An 11,858-nucleotide genomic window follows, 5' to 3' on the forward strand; every position below is an offset into this window, starting at 1 on the left:
GATCATTGCCACAGGGGTGAAAAATGGGTTACGAAATCGTGGGATAAAAATTATATATATATAAAAAAAGAAGAAACATCACAACGTAGCGCATGCCCTGTAAGAACTCACGTGGCGGCCTGTGGATAACAGCCCGGCATTGTCCCGAGACTCATCCTCATTCTAAATGCTTCAATTACCACTAATCTGCTGCTTGGACAGATGTATTTGTTGAACTCCTAACCCTACTCTCTCTCTCTGTGTGCGTGCGTGCGTGCGTGCGTGCGTGCGTGCGTGCGTGCGTGCGTGCGTGCGTGCGTGCGTGCGTGCGTGCGTGCGTGCGTGCGTGCGTGCGTGCGTGCGTGCGTGCGTGCGTGCGTGCGTGCGTGCGTGCGTGCGTGCGTGCGTGCGTGCGTGCGTGCGTGCGTGCGTGCGTGCGTGCGTGCGTGCGTGCGTGCGTGCGTGCGTGCGTGCGTGCGTGCGTGCGTGTGTGTGTGTGTGTGTGTGTGTGTGTGTGTGTGTGTGTGTGTGTGTGTGCGTGCGTGCGTCAGACTGATTAGCTGGAACTGGGAGTGTGCAGGCCTAACTCTCGCCACACACACACACACACCCGACTTGAACCACTGACACAGATCTAGCCTGTTGCACCATCGCCTTTAGGTGTGTCAGTTTCCACAACACACAGCAGTTCCCTGAAACCGCTACAGCTGGCTTTTCACAGCCTAGTAAGATCGCACCACGCACGCACGCACACACACGCACGCACACGTTGCAATTTTCTACTCTAGCTTCTAGCCACTCGTTTCTCCATATAACATTCATTCAGATGTGTTTAGACGAATGAGTTCACACAAAAAGTCATTATCTACTCACATGTAGCATAGGTTCACACTAGGGCATTAAGCAACTAGTCGACTAGTTTACTAGTCGACTAGTAAATTCACTAGTCGACCTTGTTGGTACTAGTTGACTAGTTGATAAGAAGAAAAAAAAAGTTTATTTTTTTTATTTTCCCCCCGATTTTGTAGTTTTTCAATGTACAAATATTTATTTAAAAAAGAAAAAAAAAATTTTTTTTAATTTATTTTATTTTTTACATAATAGGTAGTTAAACAACTAGTCGACTAGTAAACTAGGCAACTAGTCAACTAGTAAAAATGACTAGAAGTGAATGCCCTAGTTCACACCATAGCAGATGGGTTAACCCATTAAAACATGTCTTCTAAATCCTGGCAGTTTTCTGAAATACCTGTTTCTATATCAGTGGTGCTCAATATTTCATGTCAAGGACCCCCAGAATGATCTGTATTGGCCGCCGACCCCCATCTGAAAATATGTTGTTCCAGAGAAGATTTGAGTTAAAAAACATTCGCTGTGAAAGAATATATTCAAAGATTTGCGCCATATTTTCATGATTTTTCAAAAATAGCAGACCTATGAGCTTGTAGATCTGCTATTTTTCAATAGTTAAAGTACAACATAATTCTTAAAACACCAAAAGAGTTTCCACGCCCAGAATGGGTTAAAATGTGAATGGAAAGTACCTACATTTACACCGTTATTTTAGTGCTTGCATCTTTTTTTGACGAGAATGTGAAACCTTTCTCACTTCTGAACCATGTCTGAAGGTTTCTCTGGGTGCAGTAGTAGCTCAGGAGGAGGAGGTCGTATTATGGGTATGGACTGAAGGTTTCTCTGGGTACAGTAGCTCAGGAGGAGGAGGTCTTATTATGGGTATGGACTGAAGGTTTCTCTGGGTACAGTAGCTCAGGAGTTAGGTCGTATTATGGGTATGGACTGAAGGTTTCTCTGGGTACAGTAGCTCAGGAGGAGGAGGTCTTATTATGGGTATGGACTGAAGGTTTCTCTGGGTACAGTAGCTCAGGAGGAGGAGGTCTTATTATGGGTATGGACTGAAGGTTTCTCTGGGTACAGTAGCTCAGGAGTTAGGTCGTATTATGGGTATGGACTGAAGGTTTCTCTGGGTACAGTAGCTCAGGAGTTAGGTCGCATGGGTATGGACCTTAGAGTATAAATATAATCGACAAGAGGAAACCCTAGGCGAAATGGACATAGTGGCCGAACTTGGTATTGCAGCTCGAGCCAGCGCTGGTCCGTTGACTATCATTGCGCACATTCATGTTATTGGGGTCAATGACACGTGAACAAATGTTTCATACGTGAAAGCGTGCAAATGGCAGTCAACGGCCAGTGTGTTCATGTTATTGGGGCAATCCATCCCAGAATGCACTCTGTTTCCTACCCGGAAAGAGGAGTGAAATCGCCTCATGCACTTTTGAGCAACTTAATGCAAGTGGATGGAGGAGAAATCCGTTGACGTCTCTATTAATATATACTCTAAGGTATGGACTTGTAAAGGATCCCCCGTTTGGTTCCAGACCCTCCGGCACGGTGTCCGAGTGTCCTTGAGGTCCCCGTTTGGTTCCAGACCCTCCGGCACGGTGTCCGAGTGTCCTTGAGGTCCCCGTTTGGTTCCAGACCCTCCGGCACGGTGTCCAAGTGTCCTTGAGGTCCCCGTTTGGTTCCAGACCCTCCGGCACGGTGTCCGAGTGTCCTTGAGGTCCCCGTTTGGTTCCAGACCCTCCGGCACGGTCCAAGTGTCCTTGAGGTCCCCGTTTGGTTCCAGACCCTCCGGCACGGTGTCCAAGTGTCCTTGAGGTCCCCGTTTGGTTCCAGACCCTCCGGCACGGTCCAAGTGTCCTTGAGGTCCCCGTTTGGTTCCAGACCCTCCGGCACGGTGTCCGAGTGTCCTTGAGGTCCCCGTTTGGTTCCAGACCCTCCGGCACGGTGTCCGAGTGTCCTTGAGGTCCCCGTTTGGTTCCAGACCCTCCGGCACGGTGTCCAAGTGTCCTTGAGGTCCCCGTTTGGTTCCAGACCCTCCGGCACGGTGTCCGAGTGTCCTTGAGGTCCCCGTTTGGTTCCAGACCCTCCGGCACGGTGTCCAAGTGTCCTTGAGGTCCCCGTTTGGTTCCAGACCCTCCGGCACGGTGTCCGAGTGTCCTTGAGGTCCCCGTTTGGTTCCAGACCCTCCGGCACGGTGTCCGAGTGTCCTTGAGGTCCCCGTTTGGTTCCAGACCCTCCGGCACGGTGTCCAAGTGTCCTTGAGGTCCCCGTTTGGTTCCAGACCCTCCGGCACGGTCCAAGTGTCCTTGAGGTCCCCGTTTGGTTCCAGACCCTCCGGCACGGTGTCCGAGTGTCCTTGAGGTCCCCGTTTGGTTCCAGACCCTCCGGCACGGTGTCCGAGTGTCCTTGAGGTCCCCGTTTGGTTCCAGACCCTCCGGCACGGTGTCCAAGTGTCCTTGAGGTCCCCGTTGTGCCGTTCAGCAGCTGCCCACCGCTGCTTAACCCATTCAGACCCGAGACCAGATTCTACAAATGCCTTCTAAATCCTAAATGAGAAAAAGAGGTTGCGCATCAGCAATGGTTTTCAGTGGAGTGCCAGACCCAAATCCAGTATACATCAAAAAACAGGAATTAAACAAATTCCAAAAAGGCAGCACATCCAAAAATTAAACAAGCGGTGGACAAAGTACTCACATTTCCATTTCTTTATTGGCACACACCAAAAAGGAACGCTTACGCGTTTCGGCTATGCAGCCTTCATCAGAGCATTCACATCAAGTGAATTCAAGTACATTTATACAAAAGGGTCAGAGTTCACCTACAGCTGAAATCAAGTCAATCAACAGGGTCCAATCACTTCTAAATCCTGACACAACCTGAAAAACCTCATGTTTCTGTGTCAGTGGTTCTTAGACATTTTCATGTCAAGGATCCCCAAAAGCTTGTAGATCTGCTATTTTTCAACAGCTAAAGCATAACATAACGCTTAATACACCTAAAGGGGTTCCCATCCAAAATGGCTTAATAGCTAGGAAGGGTTAAAGTCGGAGGACAGACTGCATGTGGTTTATGTGCAGCACTTGGCCAACTAAATGTTCCCTTTCTTTCCCCTCCGTGTGGAAAAAAACTGCCGTAGTGAAGAATTACACTATAATAATAGGCTAATGGGCTTTTCCACTGTGTGTGTGTGTGTGTGTGTGTGTGTGTGTGTGTGTGTGTGTGTGTGTGTGTGTGTGTGTGTGTGTGTGTGTGTGTGTGTGTGTGTGTGTGTGTGTGTGTGTGTGTGTGTGTGTGTGTGTGTGTGTGTGTGTGTGTGTGTGTGTGTGTGTGTGTGTGTGTGTGTGTGTGTGTGAGATATCATTTGGCTTCAGAAGACTTAGATTATGCCGCACACGGCCACACGCTCTTTGGAGATATGCTACAGTCATTTTGGGCACTTTTTGAAACCGTTCAGTAGGGATGGATATCGTTAGGATGTTTGTCGATTTCGGTTCTAATCAATTCCCCGTTTCAGTTCCATAATGGTAATACCGGTAATAAAACATAAAAGTAATACATAATTCCATAAATAAATAGGTTAAACGCAAATATCTTCATTTCTTTCAGCGTTAACGGGAGTTAAATAAGGGATAATATCTGGCTAGGTGGTCATTGTCGGGAGATAATTCACCGACAGGGAGTTTAACCACTGAGGCGAAGCCAAGGTGGTTATAGCCCGACAATGACCACCTAGCCAGATAGTATCCCGCTTATTAGATCGCTACCTAACATAAATTAATAAATTGACCCAAAAACACAACAAAAAAAGTATTCCAAGTCTCGCGCTGGCTGCGTCTGCAGCTGCAGGGCTGGAGCACTGTCGGAAAACAAAGAAGTGAGTTGATCAAATAGAATCCATATTCAAGTACTGCTTCGTCTATTTCTCGCTCAAATGTTTTCGAAAACATTTTTGAGAGCAATGTTTAGATGTAAATGACATTGTGTGTCACTAGTGTGTGTGTGTTTACATGGCTGTCATGTTGGAAACAACAGTAAATCAAGCAGGGCGCAGCCGCGCAGCTGGTGCTCAGAGGGTTTGATTAGGCAGCGGTCTGTTATAGAGCGGACATTATCAAGACATAACTCACCGCTGAATTCAGCGATTGACCAATCAGAATCAAGCATTCAACCAAGCCATGTAATAATCGTATTTTAACGATCGTTACCTTCCTCTCCTCCAGAAAGAGCTGTCGGGCCACAAGAACATCGTCAGCTACCTGGACTCAACCATCAACGCCGTGTCGGACAGCGTGTGGGAGGTCCTCATTCTCATGGAGTACTGTAAAGGTACTGACTGTCTGTCTGTCTGTCTGTCTGTCTGTCTGTAGGGGCCTGCCTGTCTGTCTGTCTGTCTGTCTGTCTGTCTGTCTGTCTGTCTGTCTGTCTGTCTGTCTGTCTGTCTGTCTGTCTGTCTGTAGGGGCCTGTCTGTCTGTCTGTCTGTAGGGGCCTGTCTGTCTGTCTGTCTGTCTGTCTGTCTGTCTGTCTGTCTGTCTGTCTGTAGGGGCTTCTACAGTCTGTCTGTCTGTAGGGGCTTCTACAGTCTGTCTGTCTGTCTGTATGTCTGTCTGTCTGTCTGTCTGTAGGGGCTTCTACAGTCTGTCTGTCTGTCTGTCTGTCTGTCTGTCTGTCTGTCGGGGCTTCTACAGTCTGTCTGTCTGTCTGTCTGTCTGTCTGTCTGTAGGGGCTTCTACAGTCTGTCTGTCTGTCTGTCTGTCTGTAGGGGCTTCTACAATCTGTCTGTCTGTCTGTAGGGGCCTGCCTGTCTGTCTGTAGGGGCCTGTCTGTCTGTCTGTAGGGGGTTCTTCTGTCTGTCTGTCTGTCTGTCTGTCTGTAGGGTCCTGTCTGTCTGTCTGTAGGGGCTTCTACAGTCTGTCTGTCTGTCTGTCTGTCTGTCTGTCTGTCTGTCTGTCTGTCTGTCTGTCTGTCTGTCTGTCTGTCTGTCTGTCTGTCTGTCTGTCTGTCTGTCTGTAGGGGCTTCTACTGTCTGTCTGTCTGTCTGTCTGTCTGTAGGGGGTTCTTCTGTCTGTCTGTCTGTCTGTCTGTCTGTAGGGGCCTGTCTGTCTGTCTGTAGGGGCGTCTATGCCTGATTATTGTTTCCCAACAGTGTGGTTTTTGTCGACTAAAACTATGTCAATGAAATGTTCGTCGACTCCCTTTTTGCACTGATGGGAACTAAATGAAAACTAAGCTATGATGACTAAGACTAAATGTATTGGCAATGTTGTCAACAAATAAAAAACAGGCTAAAATGTTGGAGAGGGACTTGAGCTGATCTACAAGCTGTAGATCGTCTATTTGAGCTGATCTACAAGCTGTAGATCGTCTATTTGAGCTGATCTACAAGCTGTAGATCGTCTATTTGAGCTGATCTACAAGCTGTAGATCGTCTATTTGAGCTGATCTACAAGCTGTAGATCGTCTATTTGAGCTGATCTACAAGCTGTAGATCGTCTATTTGAGCTGATCTACAAGCTGTAGATCGTCTATTTGAGCTGATCTACAAGCTGTAGATCGTCTATTTGAGCTGATCTACAAGCTGTAGATCGTCTATTTTCAGCAAGTGTAAACTCAGCCATTAGGACGGCATCAAGTCCCACCAAAATACATTTTAGTCGACTAAATTAACTGTAGATTTAGTCGACCAAAATCTTATATTTAGTCGACTAAAACTAGACTAAAACTAAAACGTTCCAGGTGACTAATATGTGACTAAAACTAAATAAACTATTCAAACGACTCGACAATTTGTCTGTCCTGATGAAGGTCTAATCGAGTGGTTCCCAAACTTTTTCATGTCAAGGACCCCCAAATCGACACTGATGAGCCCGCGGACCCCCATTTGAAAAAGATACGCCAGGGAAGCCCCATAAGAGAAGATTTCTATGGCTCTAGCAGTGATTTTCAACCCATTTAATTTCAAGGACCCCCAGTTTGACATGCATTAGGCTATACGGACCCCCATTTAATAGCATTTCTATCTCTGGGACCCCCAATTTATATATTTATTTAAAATGTATGTAAAATCAATGCTAATTTAACTCTGAGAGTGTACAAATGGAACCAAATGGACCCGTTAGGGTCCATTTGGTTCCATTTGTACACTCTCTGAGTCAGAGTTACAGACCCATAAGGGTCCATTTGGTTCCAAACTATCATTTAGCTGGGTCCCCCCTGGAACTCCCTCAAGTACCCCTGGGGGTCCCCGGGACCCTTTCTTTGTTTTTCCAAAGATTTAGACCCTTTTTAACACATTTTGTGCCCAAAACGTCTGTGGACGTCCTGGGTATTACCGCACGTGCATAGCCCAAGACGTCTGTGGACGTCTTTAAAAAAAAATATATATATATTTTTATTTCTTATTTTATTTTTATTTAAAAAAATCAGAAAAATCAAAACACTTTTTTTTTTTTTTTTTAACACGTGCCAAAGTTTGTGTTTTCGCCATTGAGAGTGCATTTGGCGTTTAAATTAAATAACTCAGAAACTATAAAACATTTCAAAGTAAAAAGTTCCAGCATGTGTCTCCACAGTCAGCTGAATTATAAAAAATGTGAATGGATTTTCTAGGTGAAAGTGATTTTGGGCAGTATTGCGTGGGCTCTCAATGTGTGTTAATATATGATATCGCCCTACGCACCTGTCACTAGCCTTCTGAGGTGTGCATTGGCCTTTTGCAAAAAAAAGAAAATGCATTTTGAAAAAAATGTCCGCCACAAGCCAACATGGAGATGACCCTTTGCTCCTCCCCCCCCCCCCCGTCTCCCCCCCGTCTCCCCCCCAGCGGGCCAGGTGGTGAAGCAGATGAACCAGCGCCTCAACGTGGGCTTCAGCGAGGCGGAGGTCCTCCACATCTTCTGTGACACCTGCGAGGCCGTGGCCCGCCTGCACCAATGCAAGACCCCCGTCATCCACCGTGACCTCAAGGTGACCCCCCACGGCAACCCCCCCACCTCCCCCCCTATCCCCGTGCAACACCTGTGTTCTCTCTAATTAACCCATTTAGGCCTGAAATAAAAGAAAATCCTGACAGTTTTCTGAAATACCTCATGTTTCTGTATCAGTGGTTCTCAATATTTCATGTCAAGGACCACAAAAAATATGTAATTGGCCGCCGACCCCCATCTGATGTTGTTCCAGGGACCCCCCCCCCACAGAAGCAAAGATTTGAGTTAAAAACGTTCGCTCTGAAAGAATATATATTCAAAGATTTGAGGCACATTTTAATGATTTTTCCAAAAAAAATAGCAGATCTACAAGCTCGTAGTGCGGCACAGAGTGCCGCACTACGAGCTTGTAGATCTGCTATTTTTCAATAGCTAAAGTATAACATAATGATAATATATAAATAAATAAATGGGGGCACGGTGGCACAGTTGGTAGTGCTGTCGCCTCACAGCTAGAAGGTCTTGGGTTCGATTCCCGCTCGGGACGCTGTGGGTGCTGGCGGCGTGTTTCCTCCTCCACGTCATCAGTGCCCATACCCGAGGTGGGGTTGGCGAAAGGGCCTTTCTGTGTGGAGTTTGCATGTTCTCCCCGTGTCCCCTAGGGTAGGTACCCTCACAAAAAACATGCAGTAATCCTGGTCTCTAAACTGCCTCTCCCTGGCCAGCCGGGGCGCCTGATGGAGGGGAAAGGAACTGGTTGGAATAACGTGTTCCTTCCACGCGCTACGTCCAACCAGGGAAACTCCCCCCTGTCAGGTGTAAAGGAGCAACTTGGACACTCAGGCATGAAGGAAGCATGAGTTCAAGTCCGTTGCTCTCCCCATGTCCCCCATATATGGGGACTAGGTTGGCGGAGGGTGTGTAGAGCCCAGGATCACATTACATAATTGACACAGGGGTGAAAAATGGGTTACAAAATCGTGGGATAAAAATTATAATTAAAAAATTAATCTCAAAGTAGGTAAAAATGACCTCTCAGTCATGCTAGTGTTTGACCTGAGACCAGATTCTACAAAAGAATGTCTTCTAAATCCTGACGGTTTGTCTGTTTCTCTGTCAGTGGTGCGCAAACTATTTCATGTCAAGGAGCCCCAGAATGACATGTTGTTCCAGGGACCTCCCAAGAAACAAATATTTGAGTTAAAAAAAAACGTTTTCTGTGAAAGAGTATATATATATATATTCATAGATTTGCGCCACATTTTCATGATTTTTCAACAGCTAAAGTTTAAAATAATGGTTCAAGTGGTTAGAAGCTATAAGGTGACACGGATGCGTGTGACACCTATCACATGCTTTATATAAGGACGCATCGGGTGGAAGTGTGGCTTGGCAACAAATGTATACAGCAAATTAATGTCACAGTTCCTGACTTAACTCTGCTCATCTGCCAAGTTTTGCTGTCGGAGTTATTGCCGTGACAAACAAAGAGTACAGATTATACAACAGGTCGTTTCGAGGAAGCAATCTGATTGGTTGAAACATCCTTCTAGCTGTGGTTCAAACGAGCACCACTCCACACCCTAATCAAAACAAAGAATTCAGCTGCTCTGTTTTCCCAGAGTGCTAGCAAACTCGGTGGCTAGGCTAGCTAGTTTCTTGGGACATTTGTGGTCGTAGTGACTACATCTGTCATTAAAATATGTTTTTTCAGCGATTTTCTTAGTTTTAAGGGTAACTGTTGTATAATTGAAATATTACACTCGAGGGTGTGGTTTAACGTGATCATTGCCACTTCAATGATGCTTGTGGAACTCGACTACGTCTCGTTCCTGACCGCATCACTGTCGTGGCAATAATCACGTTAAACCAGTGGTGTGCCGTCAGGGCCAGCAAGGCCTTCTCTGCTGGCCCACTTGCCTGATGCAGAAATTTATATTTTATAATAAGTTTTTCTGTTTAACAAATATTATATTATCTATAATATTATATATAATATTATATTTATTTCACTGCCACTGCACTGTTTCTCACTCAGACAGGCTGGATGCTCTGCTTCCATTCTGTGCAGGTACAACAGCCCTTGGTTTTTTTTAACCAATGAAATTATTTCCTTGTGTTGTCTCCGGGTAAAATTCTCTACCGGGAGGCCTGCAGAAACTCCAGTGAATCCCCTTGCCGTTGAAATTAATGGGAGCACTATAGAGATTGACAGGTTCCTTAGCCAATCAGATTTCGAGTTTGCCTTGCTGGGCGTTTCTTTCAAGTTCCAGTGCCAGCTAGCTGGCCTTTGGTGACGTTAACGTCTTGCTTGGATCCCATCGCTGGGGGAAATATTGTCAAATGAGAAAAGAGAACTGGGTCTTTCAAACTTTCTGCGCGAGTTCCCATATGTGGGTTGATTGAGGAGCTAAATAGATTTAACTCACAAACAAACGCGGAAAACGGCTGAAGGAGGAGAAGAAACAGATTTAAGGTGGCCTTACACTAGCCGATAATCGGGCATTTTTTGACGCTCGGGGGGTGCCCGACTCAATCAATCTGCTCGGGGCCGCTCAAAGCGCGATCGGGATCGGCCCGATCAACATCAAGAATGTTTGATATTTGCTCTGCCCCGCTCCGATTATCCTGTAGTGTGTGGTGCTATCAGATTTCATATTGAAAAAGATCGGCTAGTGTAAGGCCACCTTTAGTGGTGGATTTACAGTCAAAGCATTTTTCGAGAAGGAAGGACTTCAAGAAAAGCTTGCATGGTAGACCATTGGTATGATGCAGGCAGCCATGGTAAGGATCTTTATATATAATATTTATATACATGCGATCGCGATGTGACGCAGCTTATTGATGATTGATCGTTTTATAGGCTATGGTTGTGGACTTCAGGACTTGTGGTTGTCCGTGCCCACAGTGTGTGTGTGGCCGAGTCTCATGTGGCTGTGCGCTGCGGAGCCACTTGTGTGTGTGTGTGTGTGCGCGCGCACGCGCTGCGTGTGTTTAGTCCCCGCCGGTGCAGCATAGCTGGGATATTACAGAGCCTGATATGAGTGTGGTTTAGTTTCACCAATTTTTGCGTGGTTTAATGTTGTATAAGTTGTTGTTGGGGGGGGGGGGGGGGGGGGGGGTGTTGAAGGCGTAGTTCATTTCGGCACGGCCCGCCACTGCGTTAAACCACACACTCTGGTGTAATATTGCTTACATACACCTGCTCTCCACTTGGCGGGAGTGACATAAACACAGTGAAGACAGAGACGTTGTTTCATAGAGCTCCGAAGTCCTGACGTCACTGCCCTCTACTACCAGTAGAGGGCAGTGAGCTCAAAGGTTCATGTATGGTTTTATAAGCATTGTACTCTCCATAGGGGGATTTTAGATCGCCTCATATAAGAACTGTGTTTGAAAAATAAACCGATCACCCCGGCCTTTTCACTCATATGGATATGAAGCATCGACTGAAGGTGGAAATGTACAAATATACCCAAAGAGTAACAAAATAAGCGTTAGAAACGAGCCAAACAACCCAGAGACTACATTTCCGGGTAGGCTGCTTCTGCCCGCAGCCCGTCGCACAACAGAAACTGAACGTTAATTACGTTTATTTTTATTTTTATTTTATAGATATATAATGTATCGTGGTTAGTACGAGTCGAGTCACCACCAGCTGAGTTTACGTCAACGAGGAATCTCAGGAACGCAATATGTTGACAGCTGGGCGTGACGTATATGCTCAGCGATATTGCATTCATATGTAGTTTCAAGGCTTTTGCGGTCACATTAATTCCATTTTCTCTAGAAACTGGCTGTATCAAATATGAATGGACATCATTAACGACGCACAGCCACTCCCCTGACAGAAACGCCGAGGTGGTCGGTTTATTTTTCAAACACAGTTCTTATATGAAGCGACCTAAAACCGCCGTTTGGGGATCTCAATGCAAATAAACAAATACAGGAACCTGGAGATTGACGACCTCTACTGAAAGTGACGTCAGACTTCGGAGCTCTATACCCTTTGTGTAAACTTGCTTCATGTGTTGACTTACTACGTTTCCCAGAATGCCATTCGGCCTTTAACCCATTTAGACCCGAGGGCG

General features: G+C 46.1%; 1 protein-coding gene across 1 annotated transcript in view; it reads left to right on the forward strand.

The window, feature by feature from the left end:
* Window positions 1–11,858, forward strand: part of bmp2k (BMP2 inducible kinase) — a 121,941-nt gene that overhangs the window by 55,931 nt on the left and 54,152 nt on the right. Inside the window, exons 3-4 of the mRNA XM_079516017.1 lie at window positions 5,064–5,169; window positions 7,665–7,860. Coding sequence (XP_079372143.1) covers window positions 5,064–5,169; window positions 7,665–7,860 — 302 coding nt within the window. The remainder of the gene's footprint in view (window positions 1–5,063; window positions 5,170–7,664; window positions 7,861–11,858) is intronic.

This window comes from Electrona antarctica, assembly GCF_951216825.1.
Source record: "Electrona antarctica genome assembly, chromosome: 12".
Taxonomy (NCBI): domain Eukaryota; kingdom Metazoa; phylum Chordata; class Actinopteri; order Myctophiformes; family Myctophidae; genus Electrona; species Electrona antarctica.